The sequence below is a fragment of the Phaethon aethereus genome (genome assembly GCF_964289735.1).
Source record: "Phaethon aethereus genome assembly, chromosome: 13".
Classification (NCBI taxonomy): Eukaryota; Metazoa; Chordata; class Aves; order Phaethontiformes; family Phaethontidae; genus Phaethon; species Phaethon aethereus.
The window spans coordinates 22935206-22955891 of NC_138589.1; the positions used below are offsets into that span (position 1 = coordinate 22935206).

The 20686-nt window shown below is 44.6% G+C and overlaps 1 protein-coding gene across 1 annotated transcript in view; it reads right to left on the minus strand.

Annotated features, from left to right (window-relative positions):
* SPG7 (SPG7 matrix AAA peptidase subunit, paraplegin) overlaps positions 1 to 20227 on the minus strand; it is a gene marked incomplete at both ends in the record, with an annotated part of 32095 nt that extends 11868 nt beyond the window's left edge. The window contains 9 exons of the mRNA XM_082005496.1: positions 5142 to 5315; positions 6099 to 6261; positions 6586 to 6711; positions 8234 to 8336; positions 11014 to 11153; positions 12148 to 12398; positions 17174 to 17263; positions 18599 to 18701; positions 20087 to 20227. Coding sequence (XP_081861622.1) covers positions 5142 to 5315; positions 6099 to 6261; positions 6586 to 6711; positions 8234 to 8336; positions 11014 to 11153; positions 12148 to 12398; positions 17174 to 17263; positions 18599 to 18701; positions 20087 to 20227 — 1291 coding nt within the window. The remainder of the gene's footprint in view (positions 1 to 5141; positions 5316 to 6098; positions 6262 to 6585; positions 6712 to 8233; positions 8337 to 11013; positions 11154 to 12147; positions 12399 to 17173; positions 17264 to 18598; positions 18702 to 20086) is intronic.
* Positions 20228 to 20686: the final 459 nt, after the last annotated feature.

The window sequence follows — 20686 nt, forward strand, 5'->3', positions numbered from 1 at the left end:
ATACTGCAGACCAGTGCAAAGACCAACCCTGCAGAACTTACACCACAGACATATAGCCAGACACAAATCACAACCAGACAGCTTTGCAGTGATGATTAGCATACGTTAGCTCAAGCCACAGTCAGAGAAGGTTTTGTCTACAGGTCTTAAAGATGAAGGGAGCATCAGGATTTAGAGGGTTTGTGAGAGCAGCCTGCAGTATGGAGGCATCAAAGGCAGACGGGGCTTCCTGGAGAAGCCAGAGCATTAGCAGCTGGAGGAGGGCAGAAAGGGGCAGGCGTTTGTGCTGCTTGGGTGGGGAGCCAGAGATCATGTTGAATCACTGAACCACGCTGCTTATTTATTACATTCCACCAGGTGCCCACAGGCCTCTGGGTATGAGTCACCTGCTTACAGCAGATTCAACAGCCCTGGCATACAGCAGCCTTCCCAGGGAAAGGACGCGTTGGTCCCATGTGCTTCCTTCGCTGCCAAGTCACACGCTGCAGGGAGGCAGCTTTGTGCACGTAAGCTGGGTGAGTTTCAGCTCGCTCGAGCTCCACCAGAAGAGCTGCCAAATGTGTCAGCGCACAAGAGCTCAGCAGAGAGATTAAGGTTACAGGTAAATCAGAGGACTGGCTCTGTCAGCTTGTGCTATTGCAAACCTCAGTTCTCCTCCCTGCTGGATGCTGTCTAAATAAGCTCCTGGAGAGGATGAAGCCGGCCATTCTTCAGGCGTGTATTACACTGCACTTTGGAGTGTGATAAATAAGCAGAGAGACTGGCAGACACTTGGGGGATAGCAAGCTTCATTCACATGGCAGGATTAGATGGTACAGTACATTATCTGCTTTGCAGCTGAGAAGACTCTCTTAAAATAGGTCTATGAGAACAAATATAGAAAACCAGAGCCACTGAGAGCATCCTCCTCACATCAGCTTCTGCCCCACTTGCTCTCAAGCCTGTATCCCAGTGTGCAACACGCTGCTCCAAGAAATCTACAACTGGAGCCTCCGATTTGTGTTACTGTTCCCAGTGCAATGTCACCTGGCATGTCACACGCTTTGGCTTCCCCAGGCAAAGATCAGCCAAAGGAAGAGTCTACAAAAGCAACATCTCAGTCACATCAACAAATGAAAAACAGCTCTGAAAATTTAGCCTAAAGAGAGCCTTCATATCTTCAATGTTTACAAATGAAGCCACTTCAAAAAGGACAGGAAAAAAAAGGGTCCACTTGAACTGGCAAGTGCTCTGCTCCCCATGGACACAGCACATTACTTTGATGGGCATCTCATCTGCATTATTACACTGTGTAATTCTCTAGCCATTTGATAAAAAGCATTTTGGACATCATCTGTGAACACCATCATTGAAACGGGGCCACCTTTGAGGGATGCCTTGAGGTCAGAAAGGTGAATACAGCACAGATCAGGGGAGAGGTCTTGTCTGACGACTTCAGGTGCAAACCTGCTACCAAAAGATGTCCTGCATTTTCATTCACAAAACACAGATCAGCCCAGGACCGCCAAGCTCCTCTGAAATGCATTCAGAACTGAGCAGATATTTGGATCACATGCCTCTTCCGCTTGTTTGTGGTTTGTGAGGGAAGATTCACTATTCAAAGCAGGCACCTGTTTTGACAAAAACTGCAGTACATGTGTCACTCTGGTTTTAAAAACAGCTTTTGTACATACAGGCTCCCTCCAGTCCCTCCCCTTCTCCCACCAGACTCCTGGCACTTCCAGAACACGAAGAAAGCTGTCAGAGTGACGGAAACCAAAGTCGCTTGTAGGAAGAGCACTACAGTTACTCCAAAATCTGCGTACCAGAATTACTGAGTATCAAACTGCACATTCATCCCATACAGCTTAGCATAATGGCGTTTTTCATGGTGTCCTCGTCCTTCCTCCAGCCTGCAGAGCAGGTTCCACATAGCTCTGACCCTCCTTTTCTTCCTCTATCTTACCTCTGAGTAATCTCATTTGAACACACAAATTCAACAATCACTGCTGATGACTCACAGATCTACTTTTGTGCACTATTTTTTTTTTCCAAATTAATAGCTAACTCGGTTCTATGGTGTTGCCTTGCAGAACTTCAACCATCAATTTTAGCTAAAGACAGTTAAAACAGAGCTCTCAACCTTCCATTTCAAGGCTTCCTCATTACAGACAGACACCACTCCTCCACTTGTGCTTGGGTAGAACCGTTAACCTCCTAAAAAACCTTATTCACTATCAAGTATTTTGCCATGATGCACATAGCACTTCAGTGTTTGCTTAGGTAACACGCTCAGTTAGATAACATTTCAGTAACGTGTGCCAACATCACTGCTTATGAGTACAAGCCAACAGTAAGACCATGTTTCTTCTACTAGCCTGACAGTCCTTGCCAGCTGTCTCCCATTTGACATTGTAAACTCCTTGGGCTATTTTTTTAGTGTTTGATAAAACACTTAGCAAAATGAGGGACTTAGTACATGATCTGTATGAGACATGAATAAATAGTGAGACAATATAAATTTAAAAACAACCTAGGCAGCACACAGCAAACAAGGTATTCTTAAAGTACATACTGAGGATAATATTTGCCTCCTAAACTGACTTTCCAACAGAGTTGTACTCCAATTTCTGAATTGAGACTCACCAAGAAAACACTCTAGAAACCATGCCTAATTTCTACAGACTGGAGGAAATCAGACATTTTCATTTTTGGTATAGAGATGTGGACTGTACTGACTTCATATTCCTAAACAGACAGATGGGCTTCCATTTAATTCCGTGTTAACCCGTTGCCAGCTCACCCTACAACTGTCAGAAGAAAAAACCCAACCAAGCCAGGATTTCTGGTCTGTGTGTTACTACTGGCCTTTTCTGTCAAGACCATCTACTATACAGATACAGCTGTAAACAGTTCTATTCACTCCAAGTATTTTTATGTGCTTAGCCAAGTTGCCTAAGTTAGTGCATGTCCAAAGTCCCAGGGAACTGCACGCATGTATTTAAGGTGATTTCTGGTATCTACATAGCATTATGTGTTTCAAGGGTGTTCCTCTGACAACCAGATTTCTGTCTGGTTGTTTAGGGCCTACTTAAAACTTATTCCTTTCCTTCAAAAACTTCATGGCACCTGTGCTGAAGCAGAGAGAGGTCTGCAGGGTCTCTGTAGAGCAGGACCACTCTACCCTGTTTGTACCACACTGTGCTCCTGCTTACAATTTGTCCTCCTTCTGCAGCAAGGGCAGAAATCCAGAATTCTAGATCTTGCGTGCAGTATGAAGGAACATCTACTCTTTGCTGAAAACATTTTTTACAAGTCCCAGCTTCTCTCCTTGAAAATGGAGGGTTGACTCCAGAGCAACCTCCAGAAGGCAGCCTTGCTGCTGAACTGCTGGATGTGCCCTACTTCAGCAGGGCTGCATCCCCATTTCACTGCAAACAGTTTGCAAAAAAGCATGTAGTTTTAACTCCCAAGGGCTGGAGAAAGGGAGATGCTTTTACTGCAGGATGGCTTATAATTTTTCATATGAGGAGTATGATGAGATGACAAGTGTCACAGTTACAGTCAAGGGAAAAGGCAGCAGACTGATACAAACACTCCCTGATGGGCAGGCAGGTAGTTACTCCTTAGCCTGCTCTGCAATAAGATGATTTAGCAACAGAAACATTGCAAGTTGGGTCGGTGCTGCAGGCTCTGACAGAGTTATGACTAAGAATAGCCAAAGGATCATTCTTTTTGGCACTTGGGTGAAAGTGTCTGAGAAAAGGACCGATTCCAGATGCAGTACAGTCAGAAACCATCCAGAAGTGTGGCATCAAACCAGGGCTTGTTTGCAAAGCTTATTGCTCTCAGTTTAGATAGGGATCCTGTAGTCAGGCAGACAACATGAGAATAAATCAAGGGACCGGAGAATTAATAAGTTACATTGCTTATGTCCCTCTGGGACAACTAAACTTTAAACCTTACCAGGCTTTAAACCACTACCTGTCTTGGATGGAATACAGCAAGTATCCAACAACATTTAATGGCCAGCTGGACCTAAATGTTATCCTCTACAGACAGCAGCACCCTTGCTGCCAATTTACTTTCCTTTGGTTCCCCAGTACTGTAAATAATTCTTCTCCAACTGCCAGCGGGAAAACATACTCCCTAACTGAAGCCATTTACTACAGTAAGAGCCTTTGGGGTTGCTGCCCTCTGCCAGCCATGATCTCTAATGCACATTTTCTTTTAATTTTATTAGCAGGTGGATGCTCACGTGGCTGTTGGTGCAAATTCACTCCGGATGTGACACTATGCTCTCTTCTGACATGGGGTCTTCAGTACAGTTACAAAACCAGTCGGCTCCAGGGTTTTAAGATTTACTAGATTTAGCCCCAAACCTTTAAAAGCCTACATAATGTCTAGATTTCAAGAGTGTTATCTCCACAACTTAGTCACAGCACATACTCAGAGATCCATCCTAAGCCAAATTACTTCCTTAGGCACCATCAGCTCTGGAGTAGTCCTGCCCAGTTCCCCAGGGACAGATGATCAGAGAGATGCTACATCACCTTTAGAATCAGGGACTAGTGATGGGGTACATGGGCAGACTGGTGCTTGAGGAGATTCCTAAGGGTTCTGCAGGAAAGTCTGGGTCAGCATGAAGAAAGTACTGGGCACACAACTTCCACAAACCCTGTGCTGAACAGCAGCTGCTGCTTTTCCTCTGTACTCAATGCAGCAGCTGGTGAAGGGGAGAAAGAACAGAGAAAGGACTCACTTTAAGTGAGTGACACAATGACCTCCGAGATCAGAGCAAGGCCAGCCAAAGCCACGCTGGTGTCCACATAGGAAAAAAACATCCTCTCCAGCCCACAGCCCCTTCGCTAAGCAGCAGTCCGAAACACAGCTATCACTTCTTGTACAGATGGTCTTTTAGCAAGGACATGACCAAGCTGTAGTTCTGGGCTTAGTCCTGAACAGGCTGCAAAGTGCCAGCTAGCCTTGTCCCAGGGAAGAGGGGAACGAGACTTGTTTCAATGCAATGGTAATTACTTCAACAAGAAGAGAACGCTTAAGAGCCATGGCAATTTCAAGCAGGAAAAAGATGTACAGGCCAACAGCTTGGATCTCTAAGGTGATAAGGGCCCAACTGCTGAGAGGCAGAGAGAAATACTGACCATCCATTTCCACCAGCAGCTGGTTTAAGGTCTGTTCCTCCTCAGCATTGGCAAAACCAGATATATTGGTTGAGCGCTTCTTGCCCACAGCATCAATTTCATCGATGTACACGATGCAGGGTGCACGAGCCTGGGCTTCTCTGAAGAGGCTCCGAACTCTGGCGGCTCCAAGACCTATAGGGGAAGGGAAGAAAAAATAAGCCTTGTAGATAAAATCGTTAGTAAAGCTGGAGAGGAGCATTACTGGCCCCCAGTGAGACACCTGACACTGGCCAAACCCTCAGTGTATGACAGTCCCTCTCTGAACACTCCTGGCACAAACAGCCACAGAACTCTCATGTTTATTCCTTAGGCACAGCTCCTCCTGGAGCGTGCTGGCTTTTAACTGAGCTCCCAAAACTGCAGGGACTCCAACAGCTGCTGTAAGAGGAGCTCTGCTCCCAGCTCCTAACATGAACTCCTGTTCCTTTCACAGGTCAGAAGCGGAAATATTCACCACTTTCCTGCACACTGACCCTTGTTGGGTCTCAAGAGATCTGGGAGGAAGGAAGAAATGGAGAAAGATGCCAATCCCAAGGCACAAAGAGGCCATACTTTCCCCATCACCAGAGAGCAGCAGAAAATCCATCAGCATGCTCACGCAAGGAAGGAAGCCTCAGTCAGTGGCTTTAATAAGTAGTACAGGGAAGTCAAGAGATAATACTTTCAGGTGAAGAACCAAGGCTGCACACTGTCAGAAAGAAGCAACTAGCAATTCAGAGGGCATGCATTTTAGATAACTGCATAATTAAGTACTCTCTATCACTGAAAACCTTTTATATTTTCAGTAGCAGTATCCAACTCATCTTCCCCATGCAAAGACAGGCTAAAACTCTCCCTTGCAAGAGGCCCAGCCAGCACCCTCCAACTCCACAGCAGACCAAGTAACCTCCACACCCTTCCTCCCAAGAAGCTTACCTCCTATCACCTCCACAAACTCAGAGCCCGCCATGGCCAAAAACGGCACTTGTGCTTCTGTAGCCACTGCCTTCGCCAGCAACGTCTTTCCACAGCCTGGCGGTCCAAGTAACAAGGCACCCTTGGGCACTTTAGCCCCAAGCTGAAGGTAACGATCAGGACTCTGCAAGAACACACCTCTGTCAGATCCACAGCTCACATGAAGCATCTGCACAAGAATACAGACTCCCAGAGCTTCCCAATACAGTTTTCAGCCTGAGCAACTCTGAGCCGCTAATGGGAGCGGCTACATCTGCATTCCTATTACAGAATTGGAAATATCTACATTGAGTCATGCTGATCACAGCATAAAAAGCTGTCAGCTTATTTAAATAGAGGCTGCTCAGTATCATGAAGGATGAAGAGAAGAATATACCCTCCTCCCCAGGTCAGCCATCCATCTCAGAAGGCGGGTAGCAAGCACTTACTTCGTTCTACTTTTATATACCTTTAAATAGTCCACAAATTCTTTGACTTCCATTTTTGCCTCGTGCATTCCTGCTACATCCTTGAAGCCAATTCCCTTTCCAGACTTCCCATCCACAATGGTGAAACGAGCCATTTTCAACTGGTTCTGTGGAAGGCAGCACAAGTACTGAAGACACGCTCTGACTTTGGACAAGGCAACAGTCTAGAAAGGCTTTTTGCTAGAATTTCGGGAGACAGCACAGCACAGGTATAACTGCCCCTAATAAACACCACTAAAATGTCCACCAATGCACCGGTGTTTTACCAACTTTTGCTTGGAAACACTTCACAGCCGGATTATTGACTCAAACTTAATTTATCCACCTTATTGGGAAGGGACAGAAGAAACCTGCAGTAATAGTCCCAACGCAATCCAGCTCAAACTCCACGTAGACCAGGCAGAGGTACTTACTAAAAACACGCAGAAAGCTTATTTGGGATCTTCTCCCTGATTTCTAAACACTCTGATACTTAATACACATGGGATAGGTATAGTTTTGAGGAATATGTATTTACGGTAAATAATTGTCAGTGGTAAATAATTACCAATGCTGTCATTTAAATGCATACAAACAGACACTTTGCATCACTGGCCGATGTTGCCACTCCTTTCTACTGCAACACAACCCAGGACAGAACTATAGGTTTTCAAATTTAACAGTCACTACATTTCAGTCTCCTGGTGTGCATTAAGCCCCTGCGACAGTCAAAACAAGAATTTAGTTAAACGCTCTACTTGTAACTGCTCATTACATTCTACTGAAAACAGCTACTTGGGAATTTTTTTTTTTTCTTTGAGAGGAAAGTTTATAGCTTCTCAGGCATCAGAAACATCAGCTTATCCAAATGAAGAGTTAAACATGCAGGGCCTAACTGTCCCCACTTATGTAGGACAGAATTTAGTCCTCAAAGGCCCTCATTACTCAACACTTCTTTAAAATATTCTTCTCCTCCTCTGAGCAGCTGCATCCCTTTGTGTAAAGAGAATCCCAAAGCCAGAAGAGAACTACAGAGGAGACTAAGTGGGAAATCTTAGTCTGAATTCACCATATCTCTGTCCCCAAATCCCTGTGGTCAATGGCAGTGCACCTCGGGCCGATTTCTACAAAGTTTTATCAGCTGATCCAGGCAAGGGTGGAAGAGGGGAGGAGGAGATTTGACTGATGTTGCAAGTAAGGCATGTGGCATGAGCGGAACAGGCCAACACATAATGAAATCCAGAATTTGAACATATTTTATAAATTGAGAACTCATTTTGCAGAAAGCAGTAATTCCTACTTCTGGCTGTATGGGAGGCATGTTGGCAGGACCCAGTGAAAAACACCATCTGCAGCTGCAACTCATTAACAAGCTTTGAAAATAGCAGAGCAAACTGGACTGCAAATTCACTGAGCTCAGCCCTTCCTGCCATTGGGGAAAGAAAGGGCCTCAGCTAAAGCCAGTCACTGTACAATCCAGTCAGATGATCAGGACAGGAAAAGATGCAAGCTGTGTCAAGACTGGAGTCCTTGGCACCAGTTAATTCTCATTCTGCATTGACTTTGCTGGGGAAAAAGGAGGAGATTAGGCCAGCAGAAGACAAGACTACCCACAGGCTGCAAAACAACATGAAGATCCAGGATACTTACAAAGGCGTTGAATCCTCCTACCCTACTTGCAACCCTAATAAGGCGGAAGATGCTCCACAACATGGACACAGCCACAAGTGTCACTATCAGGGAAATGACATCACTAAAAGGACAAAAACAAGACAGGTACAAATTGAAGTGTTTGGCAATGACTTGGTAAATATTACTCAATGTAGCTATTTTCAGGATCTTAAAGGTCCTGACATTTAGGCTACAAGTGCACCAATGAGCAGACATGACTAAGAAAATGGAACCTTTACAGGTTTTTTTTCTACATATATAAACAACAAAAAACCCAACAATTACATAACCTAAAAAGTTAAACAGAGGACACTAGCAAATATCGCTTACAGCTGTGGAAGAAATCCGACCTCACCATCCCCTTCAGAGGCATTTCTACTTATAAAACAAATAGGACCTTCAGGCAGTCAAATCACACCCCAGGCAGAATCCGGTGGGGCTGGCAGCCCATCCAGAGGGAGCTCACTGCAGAAGACCTGCGTCTGGCAACACTAGGGAGATTCCAACTCCCCTAATCCTGACAGAAATCCCAGCACAGGACTCCCATTAAGAGGCCGCTCTACCTAGTCTGGTTGGCCCTCCCTGGTCAAGTGTCTCAGAATTCCTTTACATCAGAAGGAAGTGCTACAGCGACCAACATCATCAATTTTCTGGATGCTTTGCAATACCAATTGCATTAGGAGGTAGATTAGGAGCAGAGGTGACACTGCAGGTCTAATACAGTTACAAGACAAACATGCTGAGGACAAATATCCTGAGAGCTCTAAACAAAGGATGCTTTCAATAGGAGGAAAAATGATCATATGTCAAATGACAGGTTGAGATTTGTTGGACCCTGTTCTGCTTCACATGCCTGTGAAATCATCTAGTCTCGCCACACTTCCATGTCTTATCTTTAAACTAGGAATGCGTGTTCCATCTCTCAGAGGGATGATTTACTGAAGCAAGGGGGACCAGCATGTGTTATGTACCCAGCTGCATTTGTTTCTTCTCAGTGACAGATCCTAGGCAACACTGGAAACTGAAAGTCACCTTCAATCTGTCAACTATGCAAACAGGATTAATTCTGAAATACATCAAGTACCCACATCTGAGAGTAAACTGAATCCAAGCTGCAAGGCTCTGCACCTCACAGGTTCAAACTCCAGACTGAGACTCTGAATTCTCCAGACATTCATCAAGTCTGCTGAGAGACTTCAGACCCTATAATATCTCTTAAGAAAAAATAATCTCTTTTCAGGGGCAGGAGAAGCAGCTTGTGTTGGTGGCTGACTAGCTGTTCAGTCTACTCTTCCTGTTATACACAAGTTTGAAAAAATTGGCAAGTTCTGAATTTCAGCTAAAGGTCTCGTACCGCATGATCAATTAAAAAAGTTTATCTTCATAAAAACCATGTATTAAAAATGTGCAAATGTCATTCAGATGACAAGTAACTAGACAAAATCCAGTCCAGCTTCGTATGAGAACATAACATTTGTTTCACATTTTGGTAAGGTGTCTGAGAGGAAGAATTACACACACTGGCCATCGCCGCCTCCAGTGGGAAAGCCACTGTGCTCCAAATCCTATGAGCTACTAAGAGCAGATGATGCGGTCTGCATCACAAATAGGTGATCAGGCCATCTCAGCAGATAACTGTAGCGGCATGATGCTCTCTGTTGTCAGAAATTGGGATTTCTTTACTTAACAGACAGGACTTCTGCACTACATCTTTTTCTTAGCACTTTAGAATGAGCAATTAGTCAAGAGCTCTCCAAACACCAGAGTCTCTCCCCACACTTATGGAAAGCTGCTTTCTACATCAGGGTAACGGCCATCGGTGATGGAGGTGGACTTGTTCAATAGCCCAGTGAGCAAGCTTTGCAGGTCTGTTTTGTACTCTGGACCCAATAAATCCTGTTTTGCAAAAACAAGCTGCCTGTCTTAACAGAAGGGCAAATAAGCCACATCAGCAGCAAATGACCACGAAACAGTAGTACATCATATGAAAGCACAGAATAAAGCCTCGCCAGTGCTCTACAGTCTTTTGACACATTTTCCCTCTTCTTGCTCATTATAGCTTATTTCAGAATTAACAGCTTTGAGCGTGGGGTTTTGGTTTTTCAAGCAAAAGATCTTGGTTTCAGGTAACAGAAGAGGGCTGTAAGTGTAATAGAAGAACTCCTCTCACTGCGATTTTGTATCCTAGCATCAAAGCTGCTCTGCTCAGTATGCGGCTCACAGCTGGAGCGAGCACCAGCGCAGACTGTCCTCTGATCTACAGCTGTTGGAGAAGCAGGCCAAAACTAGGTGTTTATTTTTACAGACTGAACAACCACCACAGGCCTTCCTCAAAGCACTTTAACGGAGGAAGGCCTGCTGCACCACCAGCATTTTCCACAGAACGGGGTGTAACGTCACTTGTTGAGTCAGGATTTCTGTCACACTCTGCACTTGAATAATTGATTATAAGAACAAAAAGTGCTCAGCTGTGCAAGAACACACAGCAACTGACACAGACTCTCCTCAGACTTGCTAACACCGACCCGAAACGTTTTGGTCTGCTGTATGCTGCAGTTCCAGACACCTCCTTGGGACCCTCACTCTTGAAATGTTAAGGTACATCTAGAGCATACCTATTCCTGAAAGATGGGGTAAGTGCTCCAAAACTGGGACCACTTTTTTGTTCTCTAACAATGTTTAGTTGAAAGGGGCTTTCCTCTCCAAGTGAGGGATGTCACCAATACACGTTCAAGAGTTAACAAAAAAATTTATCATACTTTCCATAAAAGCCAGGATGTTTGTAGGAAACAGGGATTCTCTCTTTCTCATCAATATTCAGCTCATCCTCCGCGGCTCTCAGCTTCTCTTCAAATTTGTCAATGTTTGCCACCCGCATTGTGTACAACAGGGTAACATTCTGGGGACATGCAATCAAAAGTAGCACATAAGTATCATAATACAAGGATACAGCAATGAGCAGAAGAAGTGCACAACATGGACAAGTCAAATAAAAGTTAGCCTTATGTTTCATCCTTTGATACCGCATCAACGAACTCACGAGCAGATAACTGACACTAGGGCTCCAAATGAACTTAGGAACATCTCTAGTCTTTTTGGCTCCTTAGGAAAGCATAAAAGTCAAGAACTAATTCTCAGCTCTCTAGAAACAAGGAGATGCAACAACTTTGTAGGCAAGCTAAAGGATGGAGTTAGTATTAGACCTAGTTATACTGACACCTTGGGCTCAGACAAAATTTTGTACTACGTATGGAAAACTACATCATTGGGAAGGAGGTGTCTTGTGCTCCACTCAGTCTTACTGGATCTTGTTTCTGCATCTTTGTCAGAAGTGAATTTCATCCAGTGGTTTGCAGATGGATCCTAAGTCACTGAATAAAATGGGATGTATCCAAGAACAGTATTTTAATCTCTCAAGCCAGTTTGTAATGATTCTTAGCAGCAACTCCTGGAAGCAAGCACGTGATCAAACTTGGAAACAAATGTGGTTTCTTTCCATTTTGGAAGATTTAGTAAGGAAGTCCAATGGAGTTTGACAAAACACCTGAAACTAAAATCCAAATAGGAGAAAATTTTTGAAACAAGATCTAGTAATAAGAGTTTACAATCTTCTAGACCACCTTTTCACATATCAGACTGAGCTGGTAATAAAAACGCTATTGAATTTTTCCATCTTTTTAGACATACGTAAGATTTTCTTCTAGGCCATTATAAATTATTTTTACAACTTAAAATAAAAGTCTTAGTTTCCAGTAACTAAGTCCTCCGAACTTCAAATACAAGAAAGAGAAAAATAAACCAGCTAGAGTTTTACCGAACATATATTCATTAACTCAATTCTTTTCAACAGTATAATCTAAGATCATCCATTCCAATTGTAGAAAGTCACTCACAACTTGTCCATGAGGAGTTCCTCCTGGGTGCAGATAAACTTCCACAATATCACTCTCTGGCACCACTTCGATTCTCTGGACCTCCCCCTTCGCCAGCATCTCATTCACAAAGTAGTTCCAGGAAATGTTGGTCCCTTCTCTATTCTCACTGACCGTGAATCGAAACATCAGCAATATGAAAGTTATGATGAAGAGTGCCCGTAAGCGTTCAAGATGCATCTGATTTTCCCTTTTCCTGCGTTTCTCATCCTCTTTAGAAAAAAAAGGTATCAGAGAAAAAAAAAAAAGATACAAGCATGTAATTGCGGAGCTTTCTGACCCAAAGAAGGGACAATTAAATGACAATGATTAACACAACAGTTGTGTTGTTCTGTAACAGTTTTTCCTGTTGCATGTTTGGTTTCTCCTGAACGACTAGACTCAGGAGCAGTACCTAACTTGCATTGCACAGGCAATTTTCTGGCTTGGCTCACAAAGGACGTTGTGTGACTTGCCCAAGGTTACGCAAGTGAGTCAGTTTTTTGGATTGCATGACATTCCCAGACCTTTCTGGCTTCTAGGCTGTCAGACCACAGGGCCTTAGCTGTACACATGAAACAGCACCAGGTCAAAAGCCTGGTTATGAAAGCGTAAGCACTCAGGTGTAAACTTAACAGTTGCCTAGAAGGAGGCAAATTTTGCACCCTGATAGCCAGCAAAAAATCTGCTTGCATCGCATTGCTGCGGCTATATTCAGTTCTTCCCCAATGCCCCAAAAGCCATGTAGTGAGGCGCTGCATACACAGATTACAGAGAAGATGATGGAGGATCACCTCCTTCGCTTTAATTGTTGCTTCAGTAAAGGAGGAATTGAAGCATCAGTGAGCCAAAGACAGCCCCTCACTTCCAAAAGTTATTGATGGTGTACAAAGACAGACAGCACTCTCAGACATATTTTGAAGAGCTCTGATCAGCATTTCCTGTTTTAAGTCCAGCAGACTTCAGATGGTTGTAGTTCGCTAGACCCATTACAATCCCACCAAATGTCATTCTATTCTAAAATGAGAGTCTATCTCTCACTTGCCTGGCCTAATACGGATACAGGCCAAATAAAGCCATCGGACCCTTGTTTCTAAAAATCAAACTCAAGAATGACTGTAAGCCCACTTCTACACAACATGCTTCCACACTACCTAGTCCTCAGGCTGTTGCTAACATATCCACCAGAAAATATTAGGAGTCATCGTGTCACTGGTAAATCACATAGCACAGTATTATAAGAGATAATTGCTTCCTGGTGAGCTCCTGATCTGCTGGCATCCTGTATCATGAGACCAGCAGCGTTTCTATTACCTAAGAAAATAACTGCGTTTGAAGTAAGTCTGAAATAGCACAGGAGACATGATACGCAGCTTACCTATAAATACACTGCAAATCAATCTCACTGTCTTAACAAAATTGCACAGGTTTTCTCCCATGCTATACAACTATCCTCATGTTTAAAAATGTTTGATAACTTGTCCACATTAAGGATCTGTATCAAAGAGGGATTCCCATGCTAGATGTGCTTTTCCCCACTTTTACTGTAGTGACATACTGAAGCGATGACATGAAGGGATGGTTTACTTCAAGTGTTTGCCACAAAACCTTTTTTTCCAGACTGCCAACATTTTTTGCGCTGCATAGGCAAATTTAAAATTATGTGGTCTGCAAAGGATTGCCACAGCACAGTTCCATGTCAACTGCTAGCGAGTGTTTTGAGTTGTTAATATGACAATATCTCTTTCCTCTTTCCAGTCATGTGTGGATGTTCTCAATATATAATTTAGCACTTGTTCTTGATATACAATTTAACATCAACAGCAACACGGCACACATAAATACTATTCTACATGCAGAAATAAATTCCGCACCACCGGACTGGTAGTGTATCTGCCTGCTGCAGCCCAGATTAGATTTATGTGCAAATTCGTAACAAACGTTCTGACACTAGCATTTATCACTAGCCACCAATTAGGCCCTACACACACTGCAACAAAACCAGGGAACAAACATATGACCCGGTTAGATGCTAAAAAAAGTACTCTGTCCTTCAGATACCAGCATCATTTTTCACTCGTTTCCTAGCTCTGCTCCACATTTAACAGGAAAGGCTTGCTCCTAAATAGAAACAATGCCGTTTTTCAGATAAGGTCATAATTTCAAAAGACAGTGACAAGCTCAGCCACTGCGGCCAGCCCATCCACTTTGTTCTTCAACGCCATCTCCTCACCTCTGTGTTATCTGCTAGATCCAGCTTTATTAGAACAAAGCAATTCATCACAAAGCTGCAGGATGACACTGACTATAGTCTTATTAAAGAAAATTAAAATACAGTATGACAGAGGCCTTAGTCTGGGCAATATCCTGAAAAGCTGAGCAAGTTCTGAATAAAAAAAATTCTATAGAGAAAAGAAATTACTCTAAAAAAGTGAGTACCAACAGGAAGAAAGTCCATCTATCGGTACGCAAGTTCCTTGGAGATATTAGCGACAACTGTGGCTAAAGCACTTTTCTGTATGAAATTCCAGACAAAGTGAGGAAGCATACAATATGTTTTAAAGCACACATAACTGAGGATACTATCACAAAAAGATCACCACAGGATAAAAGCTGGCCATTAGATACCTTGACATAAACAACTTCTCCAGTTTCTAGGAATTAGGCTTGTCTAGGACCTTTAACCTACAGATGAATAATTTCAGGAAAAAACATCATTTCTAGAAAGCTAAAAGACAGCACAAAGCTTTCCTCTACTCTGCATTTAATTAAGGACAAAAATCAATCTATTTCTAAGCTTATGTAAAGTATGAGTATATTTACAGTATAAACATTCACATTGCACCATAAGCTACCCTACAATATTCAGTAAATGAGAACCAGTAACTGGATGTGACACTTGCAAGCAACAGCTGTGGGAATACTTCCAGCTTTTTAGTCTCAAAAAGCCTCCATGAAGCAATGATTTGCCATTAACCCCAAATCTGAACTCTCCGATTAAAATCTTGCAAGGGCTGCGGTGACAGTTTGAAGAGTTCTTTTTAATAATCACTGCAGAGACGAGTATTCCCCTGGAGACATGGGGTAGCATTCCACCTCCCAAAGTCAAGCTATCCATTAATCACAGGAGAGGAGAGGCCACAGAACTCGGCATGTTACTGTTTACTAATATTAACAGCTACAATACTTCTTCAAGGCGCTGTGCTCACAGTCACCCTGTGTGGTCTTGCGAACACTAAGGGCCCCAACCTCTAAGCTCTGACTTCCCTAACGAGGACTCTGCGATACCTGCACTCGCGTTCATTGAAGGCTTCAGCCCAGTTAAATGGATCAAACAGGCAAAGACCCTGCTCTTGCCTTCAACAGATTACATGCAATGATACAAGTCGGGCTAACAGTCATCAGCCCCTGACTGCTTTTACTCCAAAAGTTAGTTAGTCCAAGAGGATTCAACCATTGTGTTTAAGCACAACAAAGGAAAAGCCAAGCTATTACATTATCTGATGACACCTAGGTAAAAGTTTATAATATTATATATAAAATTACATTACAATCTGTGAGACTTAAACATGATGCTAAGTGCCTTCCAACTCACAGTACAAAGGTCTGGAGGCCAGCATCTACAGAAGGTTTATCCCTCACTCAAGGGTCCAGGAAACAAGCAGCACAACACAGAGCCACATAAACTCTCTTAATACGTCACCAGCCTCTGCAAGCATCAACTAATGTCATAAAATAAAGAAAATGATCAGGTCTTTGTTATGCTTCTGCAAGCATTACTGACAAGACAGAGGAATGAGACCTTCACCCGCGCCACTTCTGACATCTTTCTTAAACTGCCCCACCGGGCCTGTAGATACAGGACATGCCATCAGCTGTGGGATTTACATCACAGAGTCTGAAAACCTGCCTTATCCAGAGCATAGAAAATCTTTGCATGCACTTCAGTTCTTGGGAGGCTGGAGGGAAAGAACATGTACTCACAAACAAGCAAAGGATTTTCTTTACAGAAGTGGAAGAGTCAAATTACACTTTTTAAATGGAATGCAGCTGTTGTCAATCTACAAATAGCAGAAAGTTGACAACACCACCAAGACTTGAAGGGATGCCCACAAATCCGCTCATATTTGAAAAATGTTTGGTGAAAACCTACTGGTAGAAGGTAACAGTGCCTCCTACAAGGATCAGAACACTGCCGGTCAGAAGTTACACACAGTTTTTGTCTGGTACACTAAAGTTATCCCCCTGCATCCCCACCCCACATTAGTGTCATTAAATTCCTCGCCCCCTTAAGCTTAAGGTACAGAGAGGGCACTCCTCTACATCTCAACATCATCTGGCACACCATGTAGGATCCCTAGGTTCCAGAACACATTTAGTGACATAAAACTCATTTTCAAAAAGTCTTGTAGAGCGGGATGCCTGGGGCTTAGGCAGTATAAGACACGCAAAAACCAGTATCTAGGAAGACTGATTAAAAAAAAGAAAAGAAAAGTTCTGAGCAAGTGCCATTAGTAACACAGCTAAGAACTCTGACGAATCTATTTTTAACTTTGAGCTCTGTAAATCACTAGAAGTAGAGACACATCCACAATGAAGGTAAATGAAATAAGAATCCAGCTTAAACTTGCATTAACTGAATTCAGTTCTTTAAGTCAAAATGCCCTACAACAAAACCTCCAAAGCAAAACCCAGTAAATACTACTGTTCCCCTTTGCAAAGCAGCAAAACTAAGGCAAACATCAATGAAGCTATTTGTACACGATGCAAAGCAGCACGGAAACAGAATAAGTTTCATGATCTGTCTTAAGCCTTAGAATTCCATCATCTAAGCCAAAACACCCCTTCAAACCTGTTCTTAGCCATAGGCTTGTAGAGGTATTAAGTTACAGGTACAGGTTTACAGTACCCAGAATCAGAAGCATTAAGGTGAATCTTCCATGCTGTCCACCCTCATCCCTCACACACATGGTTTGTTTCATTAAACATCTTTTCGGCACATACATACCTTCATCCTCCTGCGGAGATTTCTTTTTGAATCCTCCATTCTTCTGGTTACTCCCTTGAGAGCTTGAAGTAGTAAAATAGTAAGTGCTACCTGCAGGCAAGCAGAGTTAAGTAGTTAATACCAGAAGACCGCAGAGGACAGTGAGAGAGGGGGACTGAGGATGGCAGAAATACATGTGAGCTCCAAATGCAGAGAAAGCTAAGCTCCACGTCCACCAAAGCGCACAGCTTCGTTTCTGTGCCAAGGAAATGGGACAGCCTCGCCAGAGGGAGTATAGGGAGGGACAGACTCCTTCAGTTTCCTTATATAATATATATTTTTTGACAATTCAATCAAAATATGGCTTTGTTCAGAGGTCAATTTAATGTGGCAAAGAAAATCATTTGGAGAAATTACTTCAGTGTTGAAACATGTACACATTTCCCAAGGCATAAAACCAGTTAACACTGGTATGGTCAGTTAAGAACAGCCTCACACTAGGAACTGTAAATGCTTACGAAAGGAAATGTATGTGCTGGAGTTACGTGCAGGTTTCTCGGTAAATGCTGTCCGGGTACTCTAATAAAAAGCCAAGAAAGTAAGGCTACAAACAGTAAGACTCACAGCTGCTGCTACAAAACAATAAGCGAAGACTTTTTGGCCAAGAAAATGCAGGAAGTTCAGAAGGAAAACTGACTTTGAGGACAGCAGTTTCCACTTCCCACAGTCTTTCACGAAGGCTCTGGAAAGAGGGGCAACCCCAAAAACTGGACTGCTTGTCCCCTGCTAGTTCTACTAGAGGACTCACTGGCATTTGAAAGATCATGCATCTTTTTTTATTTTAACTTAAAAAACCCCAAAAAACTCTCAAAGGTAAAGCAGCTCAAGCTTACTGGGCCCACACTGGCCAGAACAGCCGTGATCAGTTTTGTTCAAATCTCAAAGGCATCAGCAAACTCATCTTCCCAATTTGAAGAGAGTAGCGATAATTGCCTTTGTTGTAACATTTCTGTGCTTTTGCTCTAAGAGTTCAGGTAACATTTTCTAAGACACACTTTTAACTTGTTTGAATGCAAGGCTTTCAGCAAAGTTATATGATGTGATTTCTGACAACGGTAAATGACATTTTCTTCTTAGACTTTGCTAATGAGGCACAGAAAGATTCTCTACTTCAAAGTCTGCTGTTTTTAAATTAGCTTTTAGGTCTAATGACTCAAGTGCTTGCTTAATCATGCTGAGCTCCTTACCGAAAGGCACCATTGTTCATCCCTGTCACCAAACAAGAACTCAGAACCCCTGTAAAAGGCACACAGATCCCAAAGCCAAGAACAGAACAGCTTTATTTCAGTTTCAAGAATGCAGGCAGTGAAGGTAAGGGCAAGTCAACACTCTTACTATAAGACCTCTTCCTCTCCTCCACCTGTACAGTTGCTCTTCAGGACTCACCTAAGAGATTCCAAAGCCTGACTGGATCTCGAATTATGTGTTGTTTCACCAGGACTCCACTGAGACCTTGACATGGCGGGGAAAGTGTTTGTGACAGAAGGCTCTGAGGAGGCAGACAAAGAAAAAAAGACAACTGTTGGAAAGGTACTGTGACTGCTTATCCTTTCTATTTTCCGTGAGACTAAGATTTCTAAACATAAAAATATTGTGGGTAAGTTGAAGGACCATCAACTGGAAGACCTAATGTTTCCTGGCCGTGCTGTGAACTTGCCATGTGACTTCGAAGACGTTTATAACCCAGTTTAAAGAAAGTTTTAAATATACACAATACACTTGAAAAACCTTTTTCCTCCTTGCCTCCCTGCTTTTCGCTCTAAAGACATGTTGGAAGTTAGTTCTTAAAACTTAAAGATACCCTCCCGCAACAGGAAATCTTAAGGACTGCTACTCGGTAACCCTGCTGCACAGCAGTAAGGGCAGCACAGTCATTTCCCCGTGGTGATTCAGCAGTAATCCTGCAGTTGAGATTCACAATTAAAGGCAACTTCATAACATTTACTAATAGTCTCACTGAACACAAGCCTTGCCCCTTCTCCAATGTGTGATCTTTGTATCACCACCCCTCTCTACTGCACAGGCACAAATTTCTGTGCACCAAACCAGACGGGGATGCAGACTAGGCTGAAATCCCTCATCCTTTTTTCCTGGTTTGCTGGGCAGCAGCACAACAGCTTGCGCTGGCCCGAGACGGCAATCTCTTGGGATCAATCCTTTCTAGAACAGGACTGCTTAGACTAGTTTAAATTGATCACAGAAAAGCCTGGCAAGATTCACAGAGCAGTCCCACAATTGTTCTTCCTCCATTGCTTACTTCTACTGCCAGTGCTTTTTCACTGCACTGAAGAAAAACACAAGACAGTCTTAAATCATGTTGAAGGCCTAGTTTAAATAAGAACCTTGCCTTCTGTGTTAAGGGCTGCGTTGGAGAGCCCTGCAATACCAGCAGCACAACAAGATGGGGAAAACACATCTGTGGCGAATGCCAACGTGGTCGATGTTTATATCACAAATGATACAAAGAGCACGAATAAAGCCAGAAAAAACCCCTTTTAATCAACGTTTTCTTGCTTATGACAGCCTAGCTGTTCTCTTCCTACGGTCTTTCCCCAAGTTACTGCTATACAGCACTGAAGTGACGGGCCTTTGGGACGGTCTAACCTGAGAACCCCCCCAACGTAAGCCCTGTCTCGAAGCGAGCGCCCATTTAAACACAACGCCATGAGAGCTGACCCAGCTCCCCTCCGTTCGCCTTCGCTGGTGCTCCCGGCCCCGCAGGCAAAACACCCCACCGGCCCGGGAAGGCCCGACGGGACCGGCGCCCCCTCCCCCGGTGCTCGGCGCTATGCTCCCCGTCGCGCACGGGGGAGGCGCGGCCCCGCCCCGGGGCCGGCCCACCCCGCTCCGCGGGCCCCGCCACCGCCTCGTTACCTGCAGGCCGCGTCCCGCGCCGAGGGGAGCGCCGCCGGGCCGCGGGCGAGCCCAGGCCCAGGTCGGGGCGGGCGGCGGGGCAGGCGGCCGCCAGCAGCTGCAGCGCCCCCGGAGCAGCAGCAGCCGAAGCAGCAGCGCCATGACGCGCCGGCCGTTCCGCTCCGCCTAGAGGCCTCCGAGGGGCGGCAGCAGCTAGCGAGCGCCGAGGGGCCGCTGAGGGGAGGGCCGCGCCAGCGGGCCGCTACACTCGCCGCCGCGCCGGGAGCTGGAGGCCTCTGCGGGGACGGAAGTGCTCGGTGAAGAGCGAGCAGCCATCTTGGAAAGGGGCCGGCAGCGGCAAGACTGCCATGCCTCAAGATGGCGGGTGCAACCGTCGGCGGCAGGGCGGGGCCGAGGGCGCCGTTGGCCCCGCCCCCGGACGGAGCCGCGCGGGGGCTGCTGGTCCGGTCTGCGCGGTTACCGCGGCAACGGGAAATTCTGGCGCTCGGCGGCCCCTCAGCTGGGGCCCGGCCTGGCCTGGTCAAGCCCCAGCCCAGCCAGGGGCCCCGCAACCCGGCCTTGGACAGGCCCAGGGCCCGCCCAGCGGAGCTCCCCGCAGCC